The sequence below is a fragment of the Loxodonta africana genome, chromosome 14, assembly GCF_030014295.1.
Source record: "Loxodonta africana isolate mLoxAfr1 chromosome 14, mLoxAfr1.hap2, whole genome shotgun sequence".
NCBI classification, from domain to species: domain Eukaryota; kingdom Metazoa; phylum Chordata; class Mammalia; order Proboscidea; family Elephantidae; genus Loxodonta; species Loxodonta africana.
The window spans coordinates 90,609,293-90,623,722 of NC_087355.1; the positions used below are offsets into that span (position 1 = coordinate 90,609,293).

A 14,430-nucleotide genomic window follows, 5' to 3' on the forward strand; every position below is an offset into this window, starting at 1 on the left:
GGCACCATTCCCGGAGCTGTGGTGGCAGCGGTGGCGGTGGGCTGGTCCTAGCTTCGGCCGCCGTTTCCTCAGGGAGAGGCAGCAGCCACCCAGCCCACTCACACCTCTGGAAGCTGAGGAGCACGGCGCTCTCGGCAAAAGCTAAGGACTTGTGTACGTGTTACCGCGCCCTCCCCCCCACCCCCAAGCCAGCTTCAGCAGCTGAATCCCTGGGCCTGAGATAGACCCTGGTGAGCACCTGGAGCCGTCCTCCCGGCCTTGGGGAAGGAAAAAATTTCCAACTGGGGGGAAAAGATCATTTGCTAGCTCCATTAACTGGGCAGCTCACGACAGAAGCGGCTCCTGTCCAGGCATAAACCATCCATGGACCTTGAGCACCTTTCCCTTCTGCTTGGACATGTGTGGGCCTATTTCGGGAGAATAGGCCCTTGTTGGCAAACTCCAACCATTTCAGCCATGCGGTGGAGAGGTGGGTGTTGGACGTTTGACATTGCTTTGCCTATTAAACAAGGTTCTCACCTACCCACATCAGGGACCTAAGGACTGGTAGCTGCACTTAGGTCACCCAGACACCCGCGACAGGGGTCCAGAGATAACTGGTACCTCCCAGTCCTTACAACCAAAAACTTTGGATGGCCATGGTCCGTCTGCAGAATCCATCCACCAGCACGCTCTAGGGAACAGGGACGCATTTTCTTAAGATACAGTTGGGGGTCGGTTCTCAGGCCCCTGCCTTGTTCAGAGCATGACCCCCTGCTGCAATCAGGTACCGGTATATACACCAGTCACCCATGTCCCCCTAAGACCGTGGGACAGAACCTGTACCACACACTTGATATCAGCTACCTGGAAACCTGAGCTGAATTCTTACAAGAAAACTGAATGGACTCCTAGACTGATATACCTAGTAACAGCTCTAGCCATCTGGGGACAGGACACCAGAGCTCCAAAGGCAAAAATAATCAAGGTAGTTCACTCAAGCAACCCATAGGGGTATACCAAAACAAAACAAAGCAAGCAGCTATGACACAGTAAGCAAGCATAAACTAATACAATAATTTATAGATGGCTCGGAGACAACAGTCAATATCAAGTCACATAAAGAAACAGACCACAATCACCTCAACAGGCTCTCAAAACAAAGAATCCAGGGATCTTTTAGGTGAAAGTGCATTCCTGGAATTACCAGATGCAGAATACAAAAGTTTAATATACAGAACCCTTCAAGATATCAGGAAGGAAATGAGGCAATAAGCAGAACAAGACAAGGAACGCACAGATAAAGCAATTGAAGAAATTAGAAAGATTATTCAGGAACATAATGGAAAGTTTAATAAGCTGGAAAAATCCATACACAGACAGCAATCAGAAATTAAGAAGATTAACAATAAAATTACAGAATTAGACAACTCAGTAGAAAGTCAGAGGAGCAAAATTGAGCAAATAGAAGCTAGAATTTCTGAACTCGAGGATAACTCACTGGGCACTAACACTGGGTTTACTAACATATTTGAAGAAAAATCGGATAAAAGAATTTTTTAAAAATGAAGAAACCTTAAGAATCATGTGGGACTCTATCAAGAGGAATAACCTACGAGTGATTGGAGTACCAGAACAGGGAGGGAGAACAGAAAATACAGAGAAAATTGTTGAAGATTCTTTGGCAGAAAACTTCCCTGATGTTGTGAAAGATGAGAAGATACATAGCCAAGATGCTCATCGAACTCCACATAAGGTAGATGTTAAAAGAAAGTCACCAAGACATATTATAATCAAACTTGCCAAAATCAAAGATAAAGAGAGAATTATAAGAGCAGCGAGGGATAAACGAAAAGTCACCTACAAAGGAGAGCAGATAAGAATAAGCTCGGACTACTCAGCAGAAACCATGCAGGCAAGAAGGCAATGGGATGATATATTTCAAAAATTGAAGGAAAGAATTGCCTGCTAAGAATCATATATCCAACAAAACTGTCTCTTAAATATGAAGGTGAAATTAAGACATTTCCAGATAAACACAAGTTTAGGGAATTTGTAAAAACCAAACAAAAGCAACAAGAGATACTAAAGGGAGTTCTTTGGTTAGAAAATCAATAATAACAGGTATCAACCCAAGACTAGAACACTAGGCAGAGCAACCAGAAGTCAACCCAGACAAGGAAATCCAAAAAAACAAAGCAAGATTATATATATATATATATATATAAAGCCCAGAACAGGGTAACAACGATGTTATTGTATAAAAGAAGATAACATTAAAATAATAAAGAGGGACTAAGAAATGTAATCATACACCTTCCATATGGAGAGGAAGATTTGGCAATACAAATTAAAGATTAGTTTTAAATTTAGAAAAATAGGGGTAAATAATAAGGTAACCACAAAAGAGACAAACTATCCCACTCATCAAAATAAAATACAAGGGAAAAATAGAGACTCAGCAGAAACAAAATCAACAACAACAAATATGAAGAAAGGACAATATATAAAGAAAATCTACTCCGCACATAAAATTAAGTGGGAAAAAGAAACTGTCAACAACACACAAAAAAAGACATCAAAATGACGGCACTAAGTCATACCTATCCATAATTACCCTGAATGTAAATGGACTAAGTGCACCAATAAAGAGACGGAGAGTGGCAGAATGGATTAAAAAACAAGATCCGTCTATATGCTGCCTACAGAGACACACCTTAGAGACACAAACTAAAACTCAAAGGATGGAAAAAATATATCAAGCAAACGGCAATCAAAAAAAAGCAGGAGTGGCAATATTAATTTCTGACAAAATAGACTTTAAAGTTAAATCCACCAGAAAAGATAAGGAAGGACACTATATAATGATTGAAGGGACAATACACCAAGAAGATATAACCATATTAAATATTTATGCACCCAATGACAGGGCTGCAAGATACATAAAACAAACTTTAACAACATTGAAAAGTGAGGTAGACAGCTCCACAATTGTAGTAGGAGACTTCAACACACCACTTTCAGTGAAGGACACGACATCCAGAAAGAAGCTCAATAAAGACATGGAAGATCTAAGTGCCACAATCAACCAACTTGACCTCACAGACATATACAGAACACTCCACCCAACAGCAACCAAGTATACTTTCCTTTCCAGCACGCATGGAAGGAACAGTCTCTAGAACAGACCACGTATTAGATCATAAAGCAAGCCTTAGCAGAATCCAAAACATTGAAATATTGCAAAGCATCTTCTCTGACCATAAGGCCATAAAAGTGGAAATCAATAACAGGAAAAGCAAGGAAAAGAAATCAAACACTTGGAAACTGAACACTACCCTGCTCAAAAAAGACTGGATTATAGAAGACATTAAGGATGGAATAAAGAAATTCAGAGAATCCAATGAGAATGAAAACACTTCCTATCAGAACCTTTGGGACACAGCAAAAGCGGTGCTCAGAGGCCAATTTATATCAATAAATGCACACATCCAAAAAGAAGAAAGGGCCAAAATCAAAGAATTATCCCTACAACTTGAACAAAGAGAAAGAGAGCAACAAAAGAAACCCACAGGCACCAGAAGAAAACAAATCATAAAAATTAGAGCTGAACTAAATGAAACAGAAAACAGAAAAACAATTGGTGAAAGAATTAACTAGACCAAAAGCTGGTTTTTGAAAAAAATCAACAAAATTGATAAACCACTGGCCAAACTGACAAAAGAAGAACAGGAGAGGAAGCAAATAACCCAAATAAGAAATGAGATGGGCGATATTACAACAGACCCAATTGAAATTAAAAGGATCATATCAGATTACTATGAAAAACTGTACTCAAGCAAATTTGAAAACCTAAAAGAAATGGATGAATTCCTAGAAACAACTACCTACCTGAACTAACACAAAGAGAGGTAGAACAACTAAATAGACCCATAACAAAAGAAGAGATTGAAAAGGTAATCAAAAAACTCCCAACAAAAAAAGCCCTGGTCCGGACGGCTTCACTGGAGAGTTCTACCCAACTTTCAGAGAAGAGTTAACACCACTCTTAACTAAAGGTATTTCAGAGCATAGAAAAAGACGGAATACTACCAAACTCATTCTATGAAGCCACCATATCCCTGACACCAAAACCAGGTAAAGACACCACAAGAAAAGAAAATTATAGACCTATATCCCTCATGAACGTAGATGCAAAAATCCTCAAGAAAATTCTAGCCAATAGAATTCAACAACATATCAAAAAAATAATTCACCATGACCAAGTGAGATTCATACCAGGTATGCAGGGATGGTTCAACATTAGAAAAATAATTAATGTAATCCACCACATAAATAAAAGATAAGAATCACATGATTTTATTAATTGATGCAGAAAAGGTATTTGACAAAGTTCAACACCCATTCATGATAAAAAAAAAACCTCAGCAAAATAGGAATAGAAGGAAAATTCCTCAACATAATAACAAGGGCATTTATATAAAGCCAACAGCCAATATCACCCTAAATGGAGAGAGCCTGAAAGCATTCCCACTGAGATCAGGAACCAAACAGGGATGCCCTTTATCACCATTCTTATTCAACATTGTGTTGGAGGTCCTAGCCAGAGCAATTAGGCTAGATAAAGAAATAAAGGGCACCCAGATTGGCAAGGAAGAAGTAAAAGTATCTCTATTTGCAGATGACATGATCTTATACACAGAAAATCCTAAGGAATCCTCCAGAAAACTACTGAAACTAATAGAAGAGTTCAGCAGAGTATGGGGATACAAGATAAACATACAAAAATCAGTTGGATTCCTCTATACTAGCAAAAAGAACATCGAAGAGGAAATCACCAAATCAATGCCATTTACAGTAGCTCCCAAGAAGATAAAATACTTAGGAATAAACCTTACCAAAGATGTAAAGGGCTTATACTAAGAAAACTACAGTACACTTCTGCAAGAAACCAAAAGAGACTTACATAAGTGAAGAAACATACCTTGCCCGTGGATAGGAAGACTTAACATTATAAAAATGTCTATTCTACCAAAAGCGATCTATACATTTAATGTAATTCCTATCCAAATCCCAACGGCACTCTTTAATGAGATAGAGAAACAGATCACCAACTTCATATGGAAGAGAAAGAGGCCCCGAATAAATAAGGCATTACTGAAAAAGAAGAACAAAGTGGGAGGCCTTACTTTACCTGATTTTAGAACCTATTATACTGCCACAGTAGTCAAAACAGCCTGGTACTGCTACAACAACAGATACATGGAGCAATGGAACAGAATTGAGAATCCAGACATAAATCCATCCACATATGAGCAGTTGATATTTGACAAAGTCCCCAAAACAGTTAAATGGGGAAAAGACAGTCTTTTTAACAAATGGTGCTGGCATAACTGGATATCCATCTGAAGAAAAATGAAACAAGACCCATACCTCACTCCATGCACAAAAACGAACTCGAAATGGATCAAAGACCTAAATATAAAATCTAAAACAATAAAGATCATGGAAGAAAAAAATAGGGACAACGTTAGGAGCCCTAATACATGGCATAAACAGTATACAAAACTATTATTAAGAATGCAGAAGAAAAACTAGACACCTGGGAGCTCCTAAAAATCAAGCATCTATGCTCATCCAAAGACTTCACCAAAAGAGTAAAAAGACTACCTACAGACTGGGAAAAAGTTTTTAGCTATGACGTTTCTGATCAGCGCCTGATCTCTAAAGTCTACATGATACTGCAAAAACTCAACTGCAAAAAAACAAATAACCCAATTTAAAAAATGGGCAAAAGATATGAATAGACAGTTCACTAAAGAAGACATTCAGGTAGCTAACAGATACATGAGAAAATGCTCACGATCATTAGCCATTAGAGAAATGCACATCGAAACTACAATGAGATTTCATCTCACTCCAACAAGGCTGGCATTAATGCAAAACACACAAAAGAATAAATGTTGGAGAGGCTGTGGAGAGATTGGAACACTTGTACACTGCTGGTGGGAATGTAAAATGGTACAACTACTTTGGAAATCAATTTGGCGCTTCCTTAAAAAGCTAGAAATAGAGCTACCATGCAATCCAGCAATCCCACTCCTTGGAATATATCCTAGAGAAATAAGAGCCTTTACACAAACAGATATATGCACACCCATGTTTATTGCAGCACTGTTTACAATACCAAAAAGATGGAAGCAACCAAGGTACCCATCAACGGATGAATGGATAAATAAATTATGGTGTATTCACACAACGGAATACTACACATCGATAAAGAACAGTGAGGAATCTGTGAAACATTTCATAACATGGAGGAACCTGGAAGGCATTATGCTGAGTGAAATTAGTTGCAAAAGGACAAATATTGTATAATACCACTATTATAAGAACTTGAGAAATATTTTTAAACTGAGAAGAAAACATTCTTTTGTGATTACGAGATGGAGGGAGGGAGGGTAGGAGAGGGACATCCACTAATTAGATAGTAGATAGGAACTACTTCTGGTGAAGGGAAAGACAGCACACAATACAGGGGAGGTCAGCACAATTGGACTAAACCAAAAGCAAAGAAGTTTCCTTAACAAACTGAATGCTTCAAAGGCCAGCGTAGCAGGGGCAAGGGTCTGGGGACCATTGTTTCAGGGGACATCTAAGGCAATTGGCATAATACAATCTATTAAGAAAACATTCTGCATCCCACTTTGAAGAGTGGCGTCTGGGGTCTTAAACGCTAGCAAGCGGCCGTCTAAGATGCATCAATTGGTCTCAACCCACCTGGATCAAAGGAGAATGAAGAACACCAAGGACACAAGGCGATTACGAGCCCAAGAGACAGAAAGGGCCACGTGAACCGGAGACTACATCATCCTGAGACCAGAAGAACTAGATGGTGCCGGCTACAACCGATGACTGCCCTGACAGGGAACACAACAGAGAACCCCTGAGGGAGCAGGAAAGCGGTGGGATGCAGACCCCAAATTCTCATAAAAAGACCAGACTTAATGGTCTGACTGAGACTGGAAGGATCCCGGTGGTCATGCCCCCCAGACCTTCTCTTGGCCCAGGACAGGAACCATTCCTGAAGCCAACTCTTCAGACGTGGATTGGAATGGACAATGGGTTGGAGAAGGATGCTGGTGAGGAGTAAGCTTCTTGGATCAGGTGGACACTTGAGACTATGTTGGCATCTCCTGCCTGGAGGGAAGATGGGAGAGTGGAGGGGGTTAGAAGCTGGCAAAATGGACATGAAAAGAGAGAGTGGAGGGAGAGAGCTGCCTGTCTCATTAGGGGGAGTGTAGCTGGGAGAGTATAGCAAGGTGGATATGGGTTTTTGTGTGATAGACTGAGTTGATTTGTAAACTTTCACTTAAAGCACATTTTTTAAAAAAACAAACAAACAAAAAAAAAACCAACAGGTAAACATCTTTCAGGGTGTTCTCTGCTTTCAGCCAAGATCCATCTGACATCAGCAATGATATCCCTCTTTCCATGTCCTCTTCTAAATCTGGCTTGAATTTCTGGCAGTTCCCTGTAAGTGTACTGCTGCAATCATTTTGAATGATCTTCAGCAAAATTTTACTTGTATGTAATATTAATGATATTGTTTAATAAGTTCTGCATCTTGTTAGATCATCTTTCTTTAGAATGGGCACAAATATGGATCTCTTCCAGTCAGTTGGCCAGGTAGCTGTGAAGAGGACTGGAGGTACTTACTAATGAAGATCAAAGACCACAGCCTTCAGTGTGGATTACACTTCAACATAAAGAAAACAGAAATCGCACAACTGGACCAATGAGCAACATCATGATAAATGGAGATAATATTGAAGTTGTCAAGGACTTCATTTTACTTGTATCTACAATCAATGCCAGGGAAGCAGCAGTCAGGAAATCAAATGACATATTGCCTTGGGCAAATCTGCTGCAAAAGACCTTTTTAAAGTGTTAAAAAGAAAAGATGTCACCTTGAGAACTGAGGTGCTCTTGACCCAAGCCATGGTATTTTCAGTTGCCTGATATGCGTGCAAACCTGAACAGTGAATAAGGAAGACCGAAGAATTGACACATCTGAATTATGATGTTGGTGAAGGATATTGAATATACCACGAACTGCCAGAAGAACGAACAAATCTGTCTTGGAAGAAGTACAGCCAGAATGCTCCTTAGAAGCAAGGACGGTAAGACTTCATCTCACATACTTTGGACTTGTTATCAGGAGGGACCAGTCCCTGGAGAAGGACATCATGGTTGGCAAAGTAGAAGGTCAGGGAAAAAGAGGAAGACCCTTGGTGAGATGGATTGACATGGTGGCTGTAGCCATGGGCTCAAACATAGCAACGATTTTGAGAATGGCGCAGGACTGGGCAGTGTTTCATTGTGTTGTAAATAGGGTCACTATGAGTCAGATACGAGTCAGAGCCGACATTGCAGCACCTGACAACACAAAAATCTTGTACCCTACAACTTTGCTGAAGTAATTTATTCGCTTTGATAGCTTTCTTGTGGATTCTTTGGGATTTTCTCTATGTGTCTGGGATCATGTCGTCTGCAGATAGAGATAGTTTTACTTCTTCTTCTCCAATTTGGATGTCTTTTATTTCTTTTTCTTGCCTATTTGCTGTGGCCAGAATTTCAGTAAAACATTGAATAGCAGATATACTCTTCCTGCCCTTCCTGGCCATCTGTGTGAGGAGGACATCTCTTCTCCTCCTGAGCTGAGGCCAGTGCCTAGTTTGGAACATTCTGGAACCCCAAGAGTCCTTCCTACATATCAAAAGAGACCTGTTGTGGTCAAGTCGACTCTGACACATCGCGACTCTATAGGACAGAGTAGAACTGCCCCATAGGGTTTCCAAGGAGCAGCTGGTGGGTTTGAACTGCTGACCTTTCAGTTTGCAGCCCAGCTTTTAACCACTGCACCACCAGGGCCCCTCCCACATATTAAAACCCAGTGCCGTCAAATATTGGGCTCCCAGAAATTAGGGCTCGTCTGCTCCCTGTGTGAATCTATGATTTCCTTTACCCTCTGAGACACAGGAACCAGGCTTGTTCTTTCTGAAACAAGCACACATGACAGTGTCCAGGTCAATGTCTCCCCAACAGCATCTGCCAGAAATTTCAAGCACGGAGCCAGGTGCGTGTGTCATAAGCAGAGAGTTGGCTTCCTGTGAGCCAGGTACGTGTGTCATAAGCAGAGAGTTGGCTTCCTGTGGGCTCTGTCCTTCCTGGGGGCACTCAGCGACAGCGCTGGCTGCTCTCCAAGTCTTACCTGGGAGGAGGGACTGAACATTGTAGGTAAATTACTACGTGGCAGGTGTTGTCCTGCATTTTCATCTTAAGGAGATGTAATCTCTTAGGAGAAGTGTATAAGACTTGGGTTCTAGCGTTCTTGTCATGCATTATTGGAAGGAGGCAGGGCTGTGGAGGTGCACACCTAGGCCCAGAACCTCCACTACCACCACCTGGAGGCTCCACAAGGTGCTGCGAGCCTGGAAGGGCTTCTCAAGTGGGGTGTGGCAGAGGGAGAAGGTCACGGTTAGGGGTCATGGCCACATTCTGGCACGTAGCACTGCCGGCTGGCTCTACAGCTCCCTGCAGCTTGGGTGTGCACAGAAAGTCTGGTCTCCCTTGGGGTGGCTGGTGCAATGTGGTAAGAGTCTTTAGGGGAGAGGTGCTAGCCCTGGTAGCAATCCCTCAATTCTCTGGTGATGTGGGTGGCTTTGGCACTTCTTGTAGGTTCTGTGCATGGCGTCCACACGTGGGCAACAGAAATAAGTCAGACTGAGTCTAATTTGAGTGTGGAGACCATCAGCCACAGGAGCCGCACAGCTGGGCAGCCTGGGGTGAGTTTCTTCATGGACACGACCACTGCCCTACCTGAAGCCTCCTTTCCACACACCTCAGGCCTGCGGTCCTCAGGTGTGGGGCAGCAGCATCTGTGCTATGGCTACAGAGGTGCCCCTGCCCTGTGCCTGCATCCAGTCTAGGGGCATGCAGAGGACATCGCCTGCTGGGTCTGAGAGCTGGGCACTCCGCAGTCTCCAGGGCACAAAGGGAGGCAAGGCCTTTGGCAACACAGAATCTACCCAGTTCCAGCGGCAGTCCCTCTGACGTGGTGGGTCACTCAGGCTGTTGTGCATAGACGACTTCCCCAGGACTGCCCTTGTCACACTCCCTAACTTTCCTGTCACTCAGTGGCAGGAGCCACCTCCCCAGCACGCTGCTGTGGGCAACCAGAGGAAGAGAACAGACCTTAGAGTCACAGTGACGAGGGTCTGAATCCTGATGGTACCATTTGTTAGCCTGGGTCCTTGGGCAACAGCCTGACTCCTCTGGCCCTCAATTTACTTATCAGTAATGGGAATGGTGACAGTTCCTACCTCAGAGTCATTCCTATATCGTGTATAGAAAGTGCCCAGCACCATGCCCAGCACATCGAAGAGTTCAATAAATGTTTGTGAGGTCATCATAAAAAGTATTACTATTCCTTCAGTCCCATTTTGCAGGTTAAAAAAACAACTGGAGGGGACTGGCACTTAGCCCTGGGGGGCTGTATGGATTGAATTGTGTCCCCCAAAAATGTATGTATCAATTTGGCTAGGCCATGATTCCCAGTATTGTGTGATTGTCCACCATTTTGTCATCTGATGTGATTTTCCTATGTGACGTAAATACTGCCTCCATGATGTCAATGAGATGGGGTTAACGGCAGTTATATTGATGAGGTGGGACTCAGTATACAAGACTGGATTATGCCTTGAGCCAATCTCTTTTGAGATATAAAAGAGAGAAGCAAGCAGAGAGACAGGTGGACCTCATACCACCAAGAAAGCAGTGCCAGGAACAGAGCGTGTCCTTTGGACCTGGGATCCCTGAGCCTGAGAAGGACAAGGACCTTCCTCCAGAACCGACAGAGAAAGAAAGGCTCCCCCTGGAGCTGATGCCCTGGATTTGGACTTCTAGCCTACTTTACTATGAGGAAATAAATTTCTCTTTCTTAAAGCCATCCACTTGTGATACTTCTGTTATAGCAGCACTAGATGACTAAGACAGGGGCTGAGAATGAAGGAGGTGCCAGGCCTTGGGACTGGGAGCTCAAGAACCACCTCTGGGCTGCAGGTTAAGCTCACTGGGGCATAAAGGCTGAGAGTTCAAACCTGACCCCAGGGAGACCGGTGGTCTCTTAGCTGAAGACCCCGATTCCTGCTCCACAGTGGGCCTTGTGTATTGGGGGCCAAGGCCCTCACTATCCCCTGAGAAGGTAAGGGCTGACCATCCTGTAGAGGTCACTTACCCCTGACTCCTGCGCACCCAGCTCCCTTGGGGACCCTGCATTGCCCTCAGCAGCCCCTCCCTGCGCTTGGCCCCAGTGAAGATGAGGGACCGGGCACCAGCCATTTCCTCCCCCTCCTGCTGTGGGGCTGCAGCACTGAGCCTGGCTTCAGGCCCTTGGCCTGGTCCAGGGACAGTTTTCCCCATGACGCCAGCAAGGATAGCCAGATTTGGCCTTCCAGGCAGATAAAAGGTTTGGGCTGGGACGGGGTGGAGGGAGCGTGGGGATGGTGCTCAGGGTGCAGGCAGGCATGTGGACCACGGGGCCCCGGCTGGCCCTGCACAGGGCCCAGGCACTGGGCACCAGGGCCTGTCCGGCCCGCCAGGCAGTGCTGCCCTTTGAAGCCATCCCCCAGTGTCCCGGCAACAAGTGGCTGAGGATGCTGCGTATCTGGAAGGAACAGGGCCAGGAGAGCCTGCACCTGGAGATGCAGAAACACTTCGAGGAGCTGGGGCCCATCTTCAGGTAGAGCGGGCCCCATGAGAACACCTGGGGTTGGCCCAGCGTTCTGCATCCTTAGGAAGTGGGGGGGCACTGTGGGCTGTTGGTCTGTGTCCTCGACTGTGCAGAGAGTGGCTCTTCCCCGCTGAGAGGACAGAACTCAGAGCACTAAAGCTGGAGGGATTTCAGTCAGACAGCAGGAGGACCTTCCTGGTTGCTAAGTCATAAGTCCAGGAGAGGGAAAGGTGGGATCCCAGGGAGCCTGGATGGGCAGAGCAGGGTCCAGGGGAGGACACACCCCACCCAGCCCCTCTGTTCCCGACAGGTATGACGTGGGAGGGGTGTCCATGGTGAACGTGATGCTGCCCAAGGACGCAGAGCAGCTGCAGCAGGTGGACGGCCTGCACCCCTGCAGGATGCCCTTGGAGCCCTGGGTGATCTACCGACACCATCACGGGCACAAACTCGGCGTGTTCTTGATGTGAGGGGGGAACTGGGGGTGGGGAGGCGGGTGCCTGGGCACGGAGAGGGGGAAGCCAAGCAGCACACCACCCAGGTCCTCTCAGGGGCCCGGGGTCACCACGTGACCTGGTGCTGTCTGCCCAGAGCCCGGGGCGGGGAGGGGGAGCGCGCAGTGGTAGAGGGATTTGCAAGGTCACATCCCTTAGAGCAGGAAGAAGGACACTGATGCCACTGCTGAGTGGGAGGGTCCTCTCCCTCCTACAGGGCAGACACTGAGGCCAGGCAGGGAGATCATAGCCTTGGTCATGGTGTCAGCGAGCACCCGCGTCTGGGGGTCACACCTGGGCTCTCGGGTCCTAGAGTTAAGGGAAAAGCCCCGCTTGTTACAGAGAGGGTCCAGAACACGGAGGATGGGGGCATGTGGGCTGATGGCACTGCTGTCCTCAGAATAGGCTGTGGGGCTGGTCCCAGGGTTGTGTCGTTAGCTGTTGAAGGCCCACAGCATCATGGTGGAGCTGCCCTCAAACTCAGATCTGTCCCCGCATACCATCAAGGCCAACACCATGGACCTCACCGCGGGGAGCACAGACACAGCCGGCCAACACTCCGCTGCCACTGGGCCACTTCCCAGTGCCCAGACAGTGCCCTCCATGCCACCCACAGACCCCCATGTCTGCCCCCAGCCTCCACCCAAGACTGTGGTGCCATGACCTTGATTTCTCCAGCGAGGGAAGCCTCTGGGGGCACTGGCCCAGGGGGAGCAGGGGCAGAGGGTGGGCCTGGTCTTCCCTCTGCCAAGTCAGAGGAACCAGGGAGGGGAGAGAAGCTTCCAGACTCAGCAATGGGGAAGACACAGGCTGGAGCCCAGGCTCCCACGAGGGCCCAACCCTGACCTCTGGGAATTTCACGTGAGGGTGCCCATTTGACTGGACCCTGACAACCAAACAGGATGGGTGTCTACAAAGCTCACCGCCCCAAAGGAGCTCAGCAAATGCATATTTCTTCTCCCGCCTCTCACAGGTTGTGGTTTTATTTGTGGTGCTCCTCTGTGGTGAGCAGGTGGCGCCTGAATTAAAATATTAGCTACTACCTGGTTACCTTGGGTCGGGTAAGTGCCAGGCTCTCTGCTAAGCCAGACCCACGTGTTAACCTGTCTTCCCAGCATGAAGGAAGGAAGCACTAGACCATCCCATTTCATAGGTGAAGAAGCTGAGGCTTGGAGGATTCACTTCACTTGCCCCGAGTCTCACAAACCATGAGTGGCAGGTGCACCACCTGGCGGGGATGCCACCCAATCTCTTGGTAACCTCTCCACACCCCCTCTGAATCGTCCAGGAACTGGGCATGGGAGGGCTCATGCAGACCTTGGATCTAACCTCCCATTCAATCTGAAGAAGTCAAGGTGCATTGGGGAGGGGCTGTCCCAGCCACCAGCCCATTGCACACTCCACCATGCAGACACTGTGACTTCAGAGCTAGCTCAGACGGGCGAGCTTGGCCAGTTCTCTGGACAGGACATTGGGGACCATGCGGACCCCATGACTCCAGAGCTGGCTCAGATGGGTGAGTTCAGCCTGTCCTTTGGACAGGGCACTGGGGACTTTGGGGACTTTGGGGACATTGGGCACCATCAAGCCCATTGCTCATGTCCTGCTCTGTCCAAACCCAACAACAGGTGCCTTTGCATTGCTCTTTTGTGACCTCTGGAGAATTTAGGGATTTTTTAAATACAGAATTTTCATATTCTTTGTCAAACTTATTTCTAGTATGCAACACCATTTTCTTTAAATGTTGTCTTGGTCCTAGCTGGAGGCTGGTGTGTTCCTCCCTTGAACAGCTGATTAAGTCCACTCTCCACCACCCCTCCATATCAGGTCCTCACACTCGGGCACTGGGCTCCCATCCTAATTGCTCTGCAGCCAAGTATCAAGCAACTAAGACCCCCCATGCCCCCTAAACTGCAAAATTACCCCAAATACCTGATCCGCAGAAAGCCTTCCCAAGCCAGCGAATTCCACCTGCTGGCCGTGACAAGCTCTCTCCTACACTTCCAACCTGTGGTCACCTTGTCCCGGGTGCAACCACCACGTGGCCCTGCGTCGCTGCCTGCCACCCCTCCCTGTCCATGGGAACCAAGTGTAGTCGTGGGCTCCTCTCTCTGCCTGGCACCAGCTGGCCATCCCACAGATTTGTTAGAGCGTGGTTCTTTA

At 46.3% G+C, this 14,430-nt stretch overlaps 1 protein-coding gene across 1 annotated transcript; it reads left to right on the top strand.

The window, feature by feature from the left end:
- Positions 1 to 11,543: 11,543 nt before the first annotated feature.
- Positions 11,544 to 12,765, top strand: LOC135227595 (cytochrome P450 11B1, mitochondrial-like). The gene is made up of 2 exons (XM_064267678.1): positions 11,544 to 11,782; positions 12,084 to 12,765. The coding sequence occupies exons 1-2, from the start codon at positions 11,544 to 11,546 to the stop codon at positions 12,241 to 12,243; spliced, it is 399 nt and encodes a 132-aa protein (XP_064123748.1). The 3' UTR covers positions 12,244 to 12,765.
- Positions 12,766 to 14,430: the final 1,665 nt, after the last annotated feature.

What these genes read in the sequence shown, in the direction of transcription:
- LOC135227595 (XM_064267678.1), top strand. Translation starts at nt 11,544, where the DNA reads ATGGTGCTCAGGGTGCAGGCAGGCATGTGGACCACGGGGCCCCGGCTG. An exon ending in GAGCTGGGGCCCATCTTCAG is followed by an intron (nt 11,783 to 12,083) that starts GTAGAGCGGGCC and finishes TGTTCCCGACAG; the next exon opens with GTATGACGTGGGAGGGGTGT.